Source organism: Mustelus asterias, chromosome 1, assembly GCF_964213995.1.
Source record: "Mustelus asterias chromosome 1, sMusAst1.hap1.1, whole genome shotgun sequence".
NCBI classification, from domain to species: domain Eukaryota; kingdom Metazoa; phylum Chordata; class Chondrichthyes; order Carcharhiniformes; family Triakidae; genus Mustelus; species Mustelus asterias.
The window spans coordinates 56,987,379-57,001,807 of record NC_135801.1 but is presented as its reverse complement, the minus strand read 5'-3'; the positions used below and the strand labels follow the sequence as shown (position 1 = coordinate 57,001,807).

Here is a 14,429-nt window from a genome sequence, read left to right as displayed (position 1 = left end):
ATACAAAATAGTTACTAATATCTAATGGGAAATAAGGAGAAATTTCTTTAGTTAGAATGTGAAAATCATTAACACAGGAAGTGATTGAGGCAAATATTTTAGATGGTTTCTCAAGGAAGCTAGGTGAGTAACGAAGAGAAAAAGGAATTGAAAGATTTTCAGAAAGGCTGGGCTTAAGTGGAGTGGAATATAAGCACCAGCACAGATTAATTGGACTGAGTGATCTTTTTCTGTGCTTCAAATTCTATGTAATAAATCTAGTTGGCTCTATAAAGTTGTCTTTCTTCGAAAAATTACGTAAATTGAAGAAATTATGTTGTATACATAAATAATTATGTTGTTGACTACTGAAATTTATTGACAGATTTATTTTAAATTCAGCATCTCTTTGAAAGACTGAATGTACTTGTATGTCGTGGGATTTACTTGAAATATTTGCCTTTTTAGATGAGGCATATTGGTGCTGGGTGTTACCTTTTGGGAAGAACACTTTCCTGTAAGGAGCTTGCTTAACTTTTATGATAAAAGATGAAGGCAAAGTACTGCGGATGCTAGAATCTGATACAAGAACAGAAAATGCTGGAGAAACTCAGGTCTGACAGCATCTGTGGAAAGAGAAGGGAGCCAACGTTTCAACCCTTCGAAGAGTCATCCAGACTCAACATTGGCTCTTTCTCTACAGATGTCAGACCTGCTGAGTTTCTCCAGCATTTTCTGTTTTTCTTAACATCTAGTTTTCGGTTCTGTTGAAGAATCTAGATCTGAAACTTGCAGCCATCTTGCCTCTTGCAAATGGTGATGGATGCACTGTATTTTCAGCAACTCTTTATTTTGGAATTCTAGCATTTGCAACTTTTTTTCCTCTTTTATTGATAAGGTGGAAACTTTGCATTTGGGGAATCAAAGTTAAAACTTTATATTGACTTGATCTGGGCACTTGGGTCCTTCATGAAAGTTTCTTGTTATTTTTGAAAAAAAAAATTGTACTTCTGTCTACTGTTTGTTAGCTCACTTGACAATGTGGCGTGGTGCACTATACCCTGTGATTTGTCACAAGATGCACTTACTAAAAGTTGGTGTACATGTAGCAACAAACAGGTAATGTAGTAGATTGAACCTATGGATACCATTTGCCCAAAGGTACTTGGTATAATCTTAAACATTATTACTGTGTTTTGAGTCAGGCAGATGACCTATTGCATACCAGTAACTTATTCCAACCCAGTCTTGGGGTTTCTTGCTCACTGACTCCCACAATTACCTTGATTACACTTCCTCCCTGCTTCCTATAAAGACAGTAAGAAGTCTCACAACACCAGATTAAAGTCCAACAGGTTTATTTGGTAGCACAAGCCACAAGCTTTCAGAGCGCTGCTCCTTCAACAGGTAAGACTTCTTACTGTGCTTACCCCAATCCAACGCCGGCATCTCCACATCCTATAAAGACTGCATTGCATTTTTCAAGTATTTTTGTCTCCATCGCATCTATCCTGGCAATGCAATCTTCAATATTAACCCTCAACCATGAACATTTCATTTCACACATTCTTGCTCTCTCCCTTCTTTTCACCCACAATACGATACTGCTTCCTTCTCCTTGCCTCCACCCACCCACCAGCTATTGCATTCAATGGATCATCCTCCGCCATTTCTGCCAGCTTGTGCATATTGCCACCACCAAACACATCTCCCCTCCTGTTTTAGCATTCCAAAGGTGCTGTTCTCTCCACGATATCCATCCCCTTTCCTTCACGCAACAAATGCCCTTTTGTCATCTCCTTTTTTAGTCTAAGGCCTCAAATACTCTTTCTAGGTGAAACAGTGATTTAGTGAAAAAGATGTAGAAGAGCAAATCCACAAGGCAATTACAGAAAATTGCAAAAATTATAAAATACTTATGGAGTCTTTCATAACCTGAATGTCGACTTGGACAGTGGTAGTGTAAAGGGCAGAGAGGGGCAAAGGTTTGTAGATTGTGTTCAGGAAAGTTTTTTACAGCAGTACATATCCAGTCCAACAAGAAAGAATGCACTGTTGGACCTAGTTCTTAGAAATAATGTGGACCAAGTATTCAAGTGTCAAGCTGGGAAACATTTAAGAGACAGTAATCATTGTATCGTAAGGTTTAGGATGATAGGAAAAGATAATAGGCAATCCAGAGTAAAAGCAATAACTGGGGAAAGCCAACTTCAATGGGAAAGAATGGAGTTCAGCCGGTTAGACTAGAACTAAATTTTACAGGAAAAACTATAGCTGAACAATGGGCTACCTTCAAAACAGAAATGGTCTGGACACAGTTAGATCATATTCCCTTGAATGGAAAAGGCAGGGCAAACAAATCCAGAGCTTCCTGGATGAAACGTCAGATAGAAATTAAGCTAAGGCAGAAAATGTGCTTTTGACAGATGTCAGGTCAAAAATTCAGTTGAGAACCAAGAGGAATACAGAAAGTTCAGAGGGGGTGGTGAAAAAGCACATGAGAGAAGTGGAGGGATTATGAGAAAAGACTGGCAGCCAACAGGTAGATGCTACCCAGACCATGTCAACCGATGAGGAAAGTCTGTCCCTAGAATGGTTCATAATTGTTGAGGATGAATTGTTGAGTAGATTCAGTACTTAAAGTTGACAAGGCACTGAGATTGGATGAGATGCATCCAAGGATATTGAAGGAGGTGAGAATGGAAATTGCAGGGGAGCCGGTCATAATCTTCCAGTCTGCTCTAAATTCAGGGAGGTGCCAGAGGATTGAAGAATTGCACATGTTATGTCCTTGTTCAAAAAAGGTTAGTCTCAGCAATTACAGACCAGTCAGTTCAATTAACATCAGTAGCAGGCAAACTTCTAGAAACAATTATTCAAGATAGAATTAGTGGTCACTAATTAATGCATTAATGGTTAATGCATTTTGGAAGGTCTAATACAGTTAGGAAATATACAGTAAATGGCAGAACCCTTAAGAGTATTGATACGCAAAGGGATCTGGGTGTACAGGTACACAGGTCACTGAAAGTGACCGTGCAGGTGGAGAAGGTAGTCAAGAAGGCATGCGGCATGCTTGCCTTCATCGGCTGGGGCATTGAGTTCAAAAATTGGCAAGTCATGTGACAGCTTTATAGATTTCTAGGATTCTATGATTCTTAGGCCGCACTTGGAAGATAGTGTTCAATTCTGGTCGCCACACCACCAGAAAGATGTGGAGACTTTGGAGAGGGTACAGAAAAGATTTACCAGGATGTTGCCTGGTACGGAGGGCATTAGCTATGAAGAGAGGTTGGAGAAACTTGCTTTGTTCTCGCTGGAACGACAGGGGTTGAGGGGCGACCTGATAGAAGTCTACAAGATTATGAGAGGCATGGACAGAGTGGATAGTCAGGAGCTTTTTCCCAGGGTGGAAGAGTCAATTAATGGGGGGCACAGGTTTAAGGTGCGAGGGGCAAGGTTTAAAGGAGGCATGCGAGGCAGATTTTTTACAGAGGGTGGTGGGTGCCTGGAACTTGCTGCCGAGGGAGGTAGTGGAAGCGGATACAGTAATGGCTTTAAAGGGGCATCTTGACAAATACATGAATAGGATGGGAATAGAGGGATATGGTCCCTGGAAGGTAGGGGGTTTTAGTTAAGTCAGGCAGCATGGTCGGTGCAGGCTTGGAGGGCCGAAGGGCCTGTTCCTGTGCTGTAATTTTCTTTGTTCTTTGTCACATGGAAAAATGTGGGTTCATTAGAAAGAGCCAGCTTGCATTTCTAAAGGGGAAATCATGTAACTTGCTGGAATTTTTTGAGGCAGTAATGCTGTGTACATGAACTTTCAAAAGGCATTCAGTATAGTGTTGCACAGCAGACTAGTGAGAAAAGTTATAGCTCATGAAATAAAAGGGACAGTAGCAATGTGGAATACAAAATTGGCTGAATAATAGGAAGCAGAGAATAATGGTCAATGGATATTTTTTGGGCTGGAGGAAGGTTTGTAGTGCTGTTCCCCAGGGGCTGGTATTAGGACCTTTGTTTTTCCTGATAATGATCTAGATCTTGGTGTTCAGGGGACAATTTCAAAGTTTGTGGATGATACAAAATGTGGAAGTGTTGTGAACTGTGAAGAGGACTGTGTAGAACTTCAAAAGGACATAGACAAGTTGATGGAGTGGACAGATAAGTGGCAGATGAAGTTCAATGTGGAAAATGTGAGGTAATACATTTTGGTAGGAAAAACATGAAATAACAAAATAAGGGGTAAAATTCTTGAAGGGGTGCAAGAGCAGAGGGACCTGGGTGTATATGTGTATGGATCATTGAAGGTTGCAGGACAGGTGGAGAGTGCAGTTAATAAAGCGTATAGTATTCTGGGCTTTATTAGTAGGGGCATAGAGTACAAGAGCAAAGATGATGTGCTGAACTTTTCAAGACACTAGTTAGATCTCTGTTAGAATATTGTGTGCGGTTCTGGGCATTACACTATAGGAAAGGATGTGAACGCATTGGAGAGTGCAGAAGAGGTTTACAAGTATGGTTCCGGGGATGACAAATTTCTGTTATGAAGATCAGAGAGGTTGAGGCTTGGAGAGAAAAAGACCAGGAGGACATTTGATAGAGAAGCAGATGTGATGTGAGAAAAAAACCTTTTCACACAGCGAGTGGTTCAGGTTTGGAATGCTCTGCCTGGAGGTGGTGGTGGAGGCATCTTCAAACTAGGCATTCAAGAGGGCATTAGACGATTATTTGAATAGAAACAATGTGCTGGGTATTGGGGGAAAAAATGGAATGGCACGATGCTTGTTTGGAGAGCCAGTGCAGGCAGACATGGGCCAAACAGCTGCCTTCTGCGCCATTACAATTTTGTGATAGTATAACGCGTTCAATGCTCACCATGTGATCTCATTTACATTAGGGAATTTACGTGACCACTTTACAGTACACCTGAATTCAGTCCACAAGCATGACCATGAGCCTCCAGTCACCAATGAAATGCAGCACAAGCTGGAGAAGTAGCACCCCATCTTGTGACTGGGCACTTAACAGCCTGTGGAGTCAACATTGAGTTCAACTATTTTATATCTTGACCTCTGCCCCTATTTTGATTCCTTTGCTGATTTTATATTTTTTTTGCCTCACTTCTCTCTTTTTCCTTTTCTTTTGGACAACAGCTATTCATGATCCTGTCATTCACACCTTCCCTATATGCATATTGTTTTCTTTCTTGTCCCATTGCAACTTCCTTTTGGCCTGCACCATGTACTTTTTTTTGTCATTTAATCTTTCTGACTTCCATCCTATCTCACACTTTCCCTTTTGATCTTTTCTCACTCTCCCCCTTTCACTTGCTCAAAACTTATTACATCTCCAAATTTCCCTGATGTTCTGATGAAGCATTAACTCTGTTTCTCTCCATAAGTGCTGCCCAAATGGCTGAACATGTCCAACATTGTTTTATTTCTGTTATGTCCTGTGGCATTATGACCAAATCGCTTGTTTAATTATTGAAACCTTTTTCAGCATTTTAAAATTTTTATGGATATTAGGTTATCATCAACTTTCTAGCTTCAAAACTTGACAAACTCTGCATTTTATAGGTGGGTAATACAGTACAACTGTGGTCATATTTTATAACAGTTAATCTTGTTTCAGTAACTGGTTCTGTGTAATAAAATTTGAATCAACCACAAGTTTGAAATTTTAACTTCAGGGCAAAAATATAAATATCAAATTTTCCATTGTGCTATAATTTTGTTTCAATATAGTTGCTGTTTTTTTTAGTTTGTAAATGTGTTTTGGCAGATGGCACAACCTTCAAGAAATGAATTTGTTGTCTACAAATATATCCGCATACAAATATGTACATGTGATACTTAAGAGTAAATCTTTTGTCATGAAAATTGAATTCATGTTTGTCATGCAGTTTGTGAACAATATTTTTTTATTAAAGCTTGTAGGTGGACAATTTGACTTGGAGATGAATTTCATCATCCATGATATGGAAAGTATTGCCTGCATGGTGGAGCTATTGGACAACTGTGATGTGACCTGCCAGGCTGAAGTTTGGAGCATTTTCACAGCAATTTTGAAAAAAAGTATTCGTAATCTACAGGCCTGCACAGATGCTGGTTTGATTGAACATGTTCTGAAGAGAATTGATAGAGTTAACAATATGATAGCGGGTAAGGCCATTTTTTTTGGAATGTGTTTTACCTAGGTGTAACCTGTATTGCTGAGACGAGAATCCAATACCTTAAGATGTCAAATGATATAGCTGGCTTTACAGTAGCTAATTGTTTTATGTGGGGGGGATTAAAAAAAATTAAAAAAAAACAAATGTTGTTATTTTTACCCCAGTGTTTTTATCCTAGGAATTAGTGTGTTGGCATTAATTGGCACACTTCCAGTGCAATTGCAATATTTAAGGGCGGCACAGTGGTTAGCACTGCTGCCTCACAGCACCAGGAACCCAGGTTCGATTCCCGGCTTGGGTCACGATCTGTGTGGAGTTTGCATGTTCTCCTCATGCCTGTGTGGGTTTCCTCTGGGTGCTCCGGTTTCCTCCCACAATCCAAAAACGTGTGGGTTAGGTTGATTGGTCATGCTAAATTGCTCCTTAGTGTCAGGGGGATTAGCAGGGCAAATATATGGGATTACAGGGTTAGGGCCTGGGTGGGATTGTGGTTGATGCAGATTCGATGGGCCCAATAGTCGCCTCCTGCACTGTAGGATTCTATGATCATTTTCAGGTCAATATGCTATTAAGTGTCAGTCAACCTCATGCAAAGATGAACACAAATGATTGCCAGAGTATAAATGAAGCGTGGAGCCGAGATACACTACTAGCTTTCTAACATTTAGCATAATGCGCCATTGGTCCTTGTTTTCAAATGCCTCCATAGCCTAATCCTTCCTATCTCTGTGATCTCTTCCAGCCTAATGGGCGGCACGGTAGCACAGCATGGGCGGCACGGTAGCACAGTATGGGCGGCACGGTAGCACAGTTATGGGCGGCACGGTAGCACAGTGGTTAGCACTGCTGCTTCACAGCTCCAGGGTCCCGGGTTCGATTCCCTGCTCGGGTCAATGTCTGTGTGGAGTTTGCACATTCTCCTCGTGTCTGCGTGGGTTTCCTCCGGGTGCTCCGGTTTCCTCCCACAGTCCAAAGATGTGCGGGTTAGGTTGATTGGCCAGGTTAAAAATTGTCCCTTAGAGTCCTGGGATGCGTAGGTTAGAGGATTAGCGGGTAAAATATGTGGGGGTAGGGCCTGGGTGGGATTGTGGTCGGTGCAGACTCGATGGGCCGAATGGCCTCCTTCTGCACTGTAGGGTTTCTATGATTCTATGATTCTAACAACTCCTCAAAAGCCTCACCAATTCTGGCTGCCTGAGCATTCCCAATTTTAATTGATCCACCCTGTTGGTAGTGTCTTCAGCTGCCAAGGCTCTAATTTGGCTGTCCCTCTCTTAAAGGAGGACGGAGAAGTAGAGAGATTAAGAAATTCCTTAAAACCTGCCCCTTTGACCAAATATTTGGACATCTAGCCGAATATTTCCAAATGATTTAGTTTCAAATTTTGTTTAAACGCTTGCATGCTACCTTGGTGATTTTTATTTATGTTAAAGGTGCTATATAAATGCATCTTGTTGCTGTTCTCAAATTGTATTCCATATAAAATCAGCAAGCTATATGCCCCAATTAAAAACTGTACTAAAATTATTTGGCTACTCTAGCTGAGCATTTTGAAGTTTGATTTTTTACTGGTTAGTACAAGGACCAATACTGACTTGTTGGAACAGGGGACTTGTCTGCATCAATTAATGCTGGGTTCTCTTCGGTGCCAAACAGAATAGAATACCTTTGGATCTAAATTGTCCAAGCTACTTCAACTTAGTAGCACTGCATTCCTTTTTGATGGCAAGTTTTTAACAGTAAGAACCATACCCAGAGAGATGTCATTGAAGCCTCCCTGCAGCTGTTTGTACCTAGTTCCCTTTAAGGTTGCGCTTTCATGGAGGTAGCACAAGTATAGTGTAAAACAAACACAAATATCTCTTTGCCTCGTCAGAAAAGATTATAGACTATCAAAATAACTTATGAATGGCTTCAGCTTAGTATCTGCTCATGCCAGTTTGCGAGATAAATCATCCAAAACAAGCTACATCAGAATCATTCCTGGAGCCTTTCTATTTAGTTGGAGCACCTCTGAGGCACCCTTTGATTCCTTCTTAGATGGTGCTTGGAGAAAGAGGATGCTAACTTCACAACTCTCCAGATAATGCGTATTTAAGTACAGCCTCCCTCCTTATGCCTGCTGTTGGCTCACTTCGAAGTGAAATCAAAGCACAAATGGATTCCTCTGCAGAAGGGGCAGCTTGTGCAGCTTGCCAGAGTGCTTGATGTGAAGCATATAGTACATCTGGTTGTCTTGAGTGTCGACCTACAGCAGGGGTGGGCAATTATTTGGGCTGAAGGGATACTTGACAAGTTTTGGCGAGCTGTTGAGAGCCATAAGATGAATCATGTTTACAACAACATCAAAATTTGTTGTCATTTATTGTATGAAGGACCTTTCTTAGATTAGTTAATTAGATCTTGCCCCCTCATCTAAACTATAATATTCAACAATACTCAATATTAAAGTGCTGCAATCAAATTTGAAGTATTTTAAGAATGCTTTTAAGAAAACAAGTATTTACTGATAGATATTAGATATACAGGTTTTACTCAATGTTCTTTGTGTTTTGATAGAGATTGAATAATTATTGACAATTTTTAAAAATCAGAACAGTATAAATATTTGCCAGGAAAATTAAAATACTTGATAGAGACAGATATATGGTAAATTTTATAACCTATCTATCCTATGCCTACTGCCATTTTCATTAAATCAGTTCCAATGTTTGACACACAGTCAGCAGAAATCAGGACAATCGGAGGGCTACTCCAATTGTAAATGTTTTGTGCTGCTGTCAGCGCTCCTGCATGTGCACTTTCTCTCTACAATGGCAGCCACACTCCATTTGATCTTTGCAAAATGTCCACCTCTGGTCACTACTTCTCGGTTTTCTTGGACCAGTTCCTGTTGTCCTTTATCAAAGGTCACTCCAAACAGATAAGAGTGGGTATTCTGAGTTCTGTCCCTCTCTAAGTCTCGGATTCTTGCTCCCCATGATATTTCCTGTACTCCTGGATGTCCTGGCAGATCTCTGCAGATCCACTATTATCCGTGGACCCATTATGGGAAATCCTGCACAGGCTAGATAGATTCATTTTGGATAAGGTCCATAGGCTGATTTTTGTCCACCCCAATTTATAAGATGATTGGACTTTGATGAGGGATACAATGTAGGAGTGCAGTTGTTGTTAGTACACGGTTGTGTGCGTATAGATTGACAATTCTGCTTTAGTCTTCAACAAAGCAACCTTAAAAAAAGATTGATTGGGATATACCTGGAGTTGAATTGATCAGCTGCTGCTTCAATCGTAGGGTGAAATGATATGTTTTCAGGCCCTAGTGAATCTGCTGCAGCAGTGTAGAGACCCTGGATTTTTATAGAATAATAGGTTAGCTATCTTTTTGTAATTCTTTTAATGACTTAAGACACTAACAGCAATCACTTGCATTTATCTAGCAGCTTTTGCATTGAAAACCACCCAAAGACACTTCACAGGAGCATATTTTGGCAAAGCAGGAAACTGAGTCCAAGGAGGGGTGACAAGAAGCTTGGTCAAAGAAGTACAATGATATATTGACGCAGAGCAATGTTTTAAAAGAGGAGAGCACTTGAGACAATTGGGGAAACTTTCCTTGGCTTATAGCTTAAACTATGGTAGCCAATTATTGGGTGAAATGAGTAGGGGGTTTGCAGGAGGCAAGAGTTGAAGGAGCAAAGTTCTTGTAGGTGTATTTCAATTCAATAAATGTATTTTACTTAAAATTAGACTTACAATTAATGTGGTAAATTGGATCAGCAAGTTTGCTGATGATACAAAGATTGGAGGTATAGTGGACAGTGAGGAAGGTTTTCAAAGCTTGCAGAGGGATTTGGACCAACTAGAAAAATGGGCTCAAAAATGGCAAATGGAATTTAACGCAGACAAGTGTGAGATATTGCACTTTGGAAGGACAAACCAAAGTAGAACGTACAGGGTAAATGGTAGGACTCTGAAGAGTGCAGTTGAACAGAGGGATCTGGGAATACAGGTACAGAATTCCCTAAAAGTGACGTCACAGGTGGATAGGGTCGTAAAGAGTGCCTTTGGTACATTGGCCTTTATAAATCGGAGTATTGAGTATAAAAGTTGGAGTGTTATGGTAAGGTTATATAAGGCATTGGTGAGGCCGAATTTGGAGTATTGTGTACAGTTTTGGTCACCTAATTACAGGAAGGATGTAAATAAGGTTGAAAGAGTGCAGAGAAGGTTCACAAGGATGTTGCCGGGACTTGAGAAGCTGAGTTACAGAGAGAGATTGAATAGGTTGGGACTTTATTCCCTGGAGCATAGAAGATTGAGGGGAGATTTGATAGAGGTGTATAAGATTTTGATGGGTGTAGATAGAGTGAATGCAAGCAGGCTTTTTCGGCTGAGGCTAGGGGAGAAAAAAACCAGAGGGCATTGGTTAATTAAGGGTGAAAGGAGAAAAGTTTAAAGGGAATATTAGGGGGGGCTTCTTCACGCAGAGAGTGGTGGGAGTGTGGAATGAGCTGCCGGATAAAGTGGTAAATGTTTAAGTAAATGTAAAAGTGTAAAAGTTAACACTTTTAACATTTAAGAAAAACTTGGACGGGTTCATGGATGAGAGGGGTGTGGAGGGATATGGTCCAAGTGCAGGTCAGTGGGACTAGGCAAAAAATGGTTCGGCACAGACAAGAAGGGCCAAAAGGCCTGTTTCTGAGCTGTAATTTTCTATGGTTCTAGACCAAAGCCGCTATCTGCCTCAAATGAAAAGGATAACCTCAACTGGATGAATTGGTTGTTGTTATAATTCACCATCCTGTTTTGGAACTATATCGCTATTCCTTCACTGTTGCTGGAATCCCTCCCTAACAGCACTGTGGGTGTACCTACACCACAGGCACTGCAGCATTTCATAAAGGAAGTTCACCGCCACCACCTCGAGGGCAATTAGGGATGGGCAATAAATGTTAGCCTAGCCAGCATGTCCACATCCCATAAATGATTTAAAAACAATGATTAGCAGTTGGCTACCATTCCATACATCAAGACGCAATGAGAATTTTAAAACTGAGCAAATTCTGTGGGGTGGGGAGTAGTGAATGGGATGGGAAAATAATAGAAACACAGAGGGACCTAGGTGTGCAAGTCCACAAATCCTTGAAAGTGGCAACACAGGTGGAGAAGGTGGTGAAGAAGGCATATGGTATGCTTGCCTTTATAGGACGAGGTATAGAGTATAAAAGCTGGAGTCTGATGATGCAGCTGTATAGAACGCTGGTTAAGGCCACATTTGGAGTACTGCGTCCAGTTCTGGTCGCCGCACTACCAGAAGGACGTGGAGGCGTTAGAGAGAGTGCAGAGAAGGTTTACCAGGATGTTGCCTGGTATGGAGGGTCTTGGCTATGAGGAGAGATTGGGTAAACTGGGGTTGTTCTTCCTGGAAAGACGGAGAATGAGGGGAGATCTAATAGAGGTGTACAAGATTATGAAGGGGATAGATAGGGTGAACGGTGGGAAACTTTTTCCCAGATCAGAAGTGACATTCACGAGGGGTCACGGGCTCAAGGTGAGAGGGGCGAAGTATAACTCAGACATCAGAGGGACGTTTTTTACACAGAGGGTGGTGGGGGCCTGGAATGCGCTGCCAAGTAGGGTGGTGGAGGCAGGCACGTTGACATTGTTTAAGACTTACCTGGATAGTCACATGAGCAGCCTGGGAATGGAGGGATACAAACGATTGGTCTAGTTGGGCCAAGGAGCGGCACAGGCTTGGAGGGCCGAAGGGCCTGTTTCCTGTGCTGTACTGTTCTTTGTTCTTCAATCAGACTCAGGCTAAGAAAATAATTAGATGTGTTTATTCACATCTTCATAGGTTTCCCTAATATAGAGAATTAGCATGAGAGAAATGCCAGCTTGACATGTGATATTTGAAGGAGTGATCACGGTGATTGTCTGCTATTTTTTGGTTAATGCTGTTGGAAGATCTGGGGGCTGAAATTTCTTGGGTAATGGTGAAAAATGAACAATAGTAAATTAGCAGCCATTCTGCATTCAGCTTGATTTACTTTTCCAAATTTTCCCCTTTGGTCTTATACTTCGAACACTTTAAATATTCAGCATTTGAACTGCAGTATTCTTAATCTATTTGGAAAATTTGTGAAATGGGCACTGCTGCTTTGTAGGAACCAGATCCTAACTGTACAAAAATAGGACTGGGCTGCAGAGAATACTGCTCCACTTCAGTTGGACTGCATTTTTGAAAGAGAGCACAAGTGTGTTACTGGTTCGATTATGAAAAGATAGTGCTCCAACAATAATTATCCTAGCACTTTTTGCTGTCCTGGCCAAAGGTGCTTTCATACCAGACCAGATCGTTATCCAGGAATTGGAAATAGTTTTAATCCTTTATTGTTCCTGGGTAACAATTCTTCTAAGAGAATCATCCGGAGTCTGACTTAAATTGGATGGTTCGCAGTGGTGAGTAATTGCCTATTAGAAGTTTGAACTTCCCTGGCAATTCTCATACATACCTTGTGTGGGGACTTCCTGAGGGTGTTGGGGTGGCTCGGTCCCCTGCCCATCTTCTGGGGTTTGAGGCCATCAAATTTTCATTTTGTTCTGAACTTGAGTATTTAATTTTTTAACTCATTTATGCTTACACTTACAGATCTGCTGGTTGATATGTTAGGAGTTGTGGCGAGCTACAATATAACTGTCCGTGAACTGAAACTACTTGTTAGCAAAGTGCAAGGAGAAAAAGGACAATGGGTAACATTTGTTGTACTTTTTTGATTTGGTGGCTAAAAATGGTAAATGGCTGAATTCTTGAGTCTTGTATGGAAATTAGTGATGTTTCCCTTACTTGAATAAGTACCCATAAATGGCTATATATTTAATTGGAAATGAATTTTTCTGTGAACTTACAATTTAAAGCCACAATATAGAAGATGGGCTGTAATTGATTAACAATATTCATTTGAGGCTACTGTCATTTAAAAATAATTTAATGTGCATATTTTAATTCCCACATTGAGTAATTTATGATAAAGCTGTTCCATCCTGATTATATGGTAATATTTATTACTAAGCTTTCCTCAATTCATAAGCGCAGGATAAATCATGACTTTTGTTTAGATGACTGTAAGCATTTTTAAATCCATTTTCTTTGTAGCCTCTACATGCAGTGAAATTACTGACCATATTGAGACAGGTGCCACAGAAACTGAGCCCTGATGCTTTCTTCAGCTTCCCTGGGAAGAGTGCTGCGGTGAGTATACAATGTTCAGTTCGAGAAAAGTTTTGTTCTTTAGTGAAGAGTTAAAAGATTTTATAAGTAAACTGGTGACTTATTTGTGTCTCAAACTAGCGATAAATTAAACGGAAAGTTGCAAAATTAAAGTGCGTTACTGCTCCTGTTTTGTTTTGCAAGCAAGATCACAATTCTTTCAAAAACAGAAACTTCTGTTGTGTTTTCAGGATTATTTAAATAATTTACATTGCGATTTTAAAAAGGTACACTTTACAGCAGTTAGTAGGCATAGAGTATAAGAGCAAGGAGGTTATGTTGGAGCTGTACAGAACGTTGGTTGGGCCACAGCTGGAGTACTGTGTGCAGTTTTGGTCACCTGATTATAGGAAGGATATGATTGCACTATAGCGGGTACAGAGGAGATTCACCAGGATGTTGCCTGAGATGGAGCATTGAGCCATAAGGAGAGACTAGTTGGCTTGGATTGTTTTCTTTAGAGTAGAGAAAGCTGAGGGGGTACATGATTGAGATGTATAACATTGAGAGGTATGGACAGAGTGAATGGGAAGCAGCTGCTCTCCTTGGTTCAGGAGTTAATCACAAGGGGGCATAATTTTAGGGCGAGGAGATTCAGAGGGAATTTGAGAAAACAAATTCACTCAAAGATGGTGAGAATCTGGAATGCACTGCCTGGGAAGGTTGTGGAGGTCAGAAACCTTACAACCTTTAAAAAAATATTTTGGTTAGCATTTGAAATATCAACATTCGAGGATATGGGACAAGTGCTGAAAAATGGGATTTGCGTGACTCTAATAGTAGTTATTGTCAGTGCAGACTTTATAGGTCAAAGGGTCTTTTCTGTACTGTATGACTCTGACTCTTATCTTTGGGATAAAGACTTGAGGGAGGTGTCATGTAAGTGTTTGGCACAGACTGGGTTCATATGGGATTAAGTACAGTACCACCCACACTATAACGTAAAGGCACTTTACTCAGACCTAGAGTCAGGGTGGTGTTGAACAGGGACATGTC

The 14,429-nt window shown here is 40.8% G+C and overlaps 1 protein-coding gene across 1 annotated transcript in view; it reads left to right on the top strand.

Annotated features, from left to right (window-relative positions):
- The window catches only part of lrba (LPS-responsive vesicle trafficking, beach and anchor containing), a 901,160-nt gene that overhangs the window by 60,793 nt on the left and 825,938 nt on the right, over positions 1 to 14,429 (top strand). Inside the window, exons 2-4 of the mRNA XM_078212471.1 lie at positions 5,915 to 6,146; positions 12,816 to 12,916; positions 13,320 to 13,415. Of these exons, the coding sequence (XP_078068597.1) occupies positions 5,915 to 6,146; positions 12,816 to 12,916; positions 13,320 to 13,415 (429 nt within the window). The remainder of the gene's footprint in view (positions 1 to 5,914; positions 6,147 to 12,815; positions 12,917 to 13,319; positions 13,416 to 14,429) is intronic.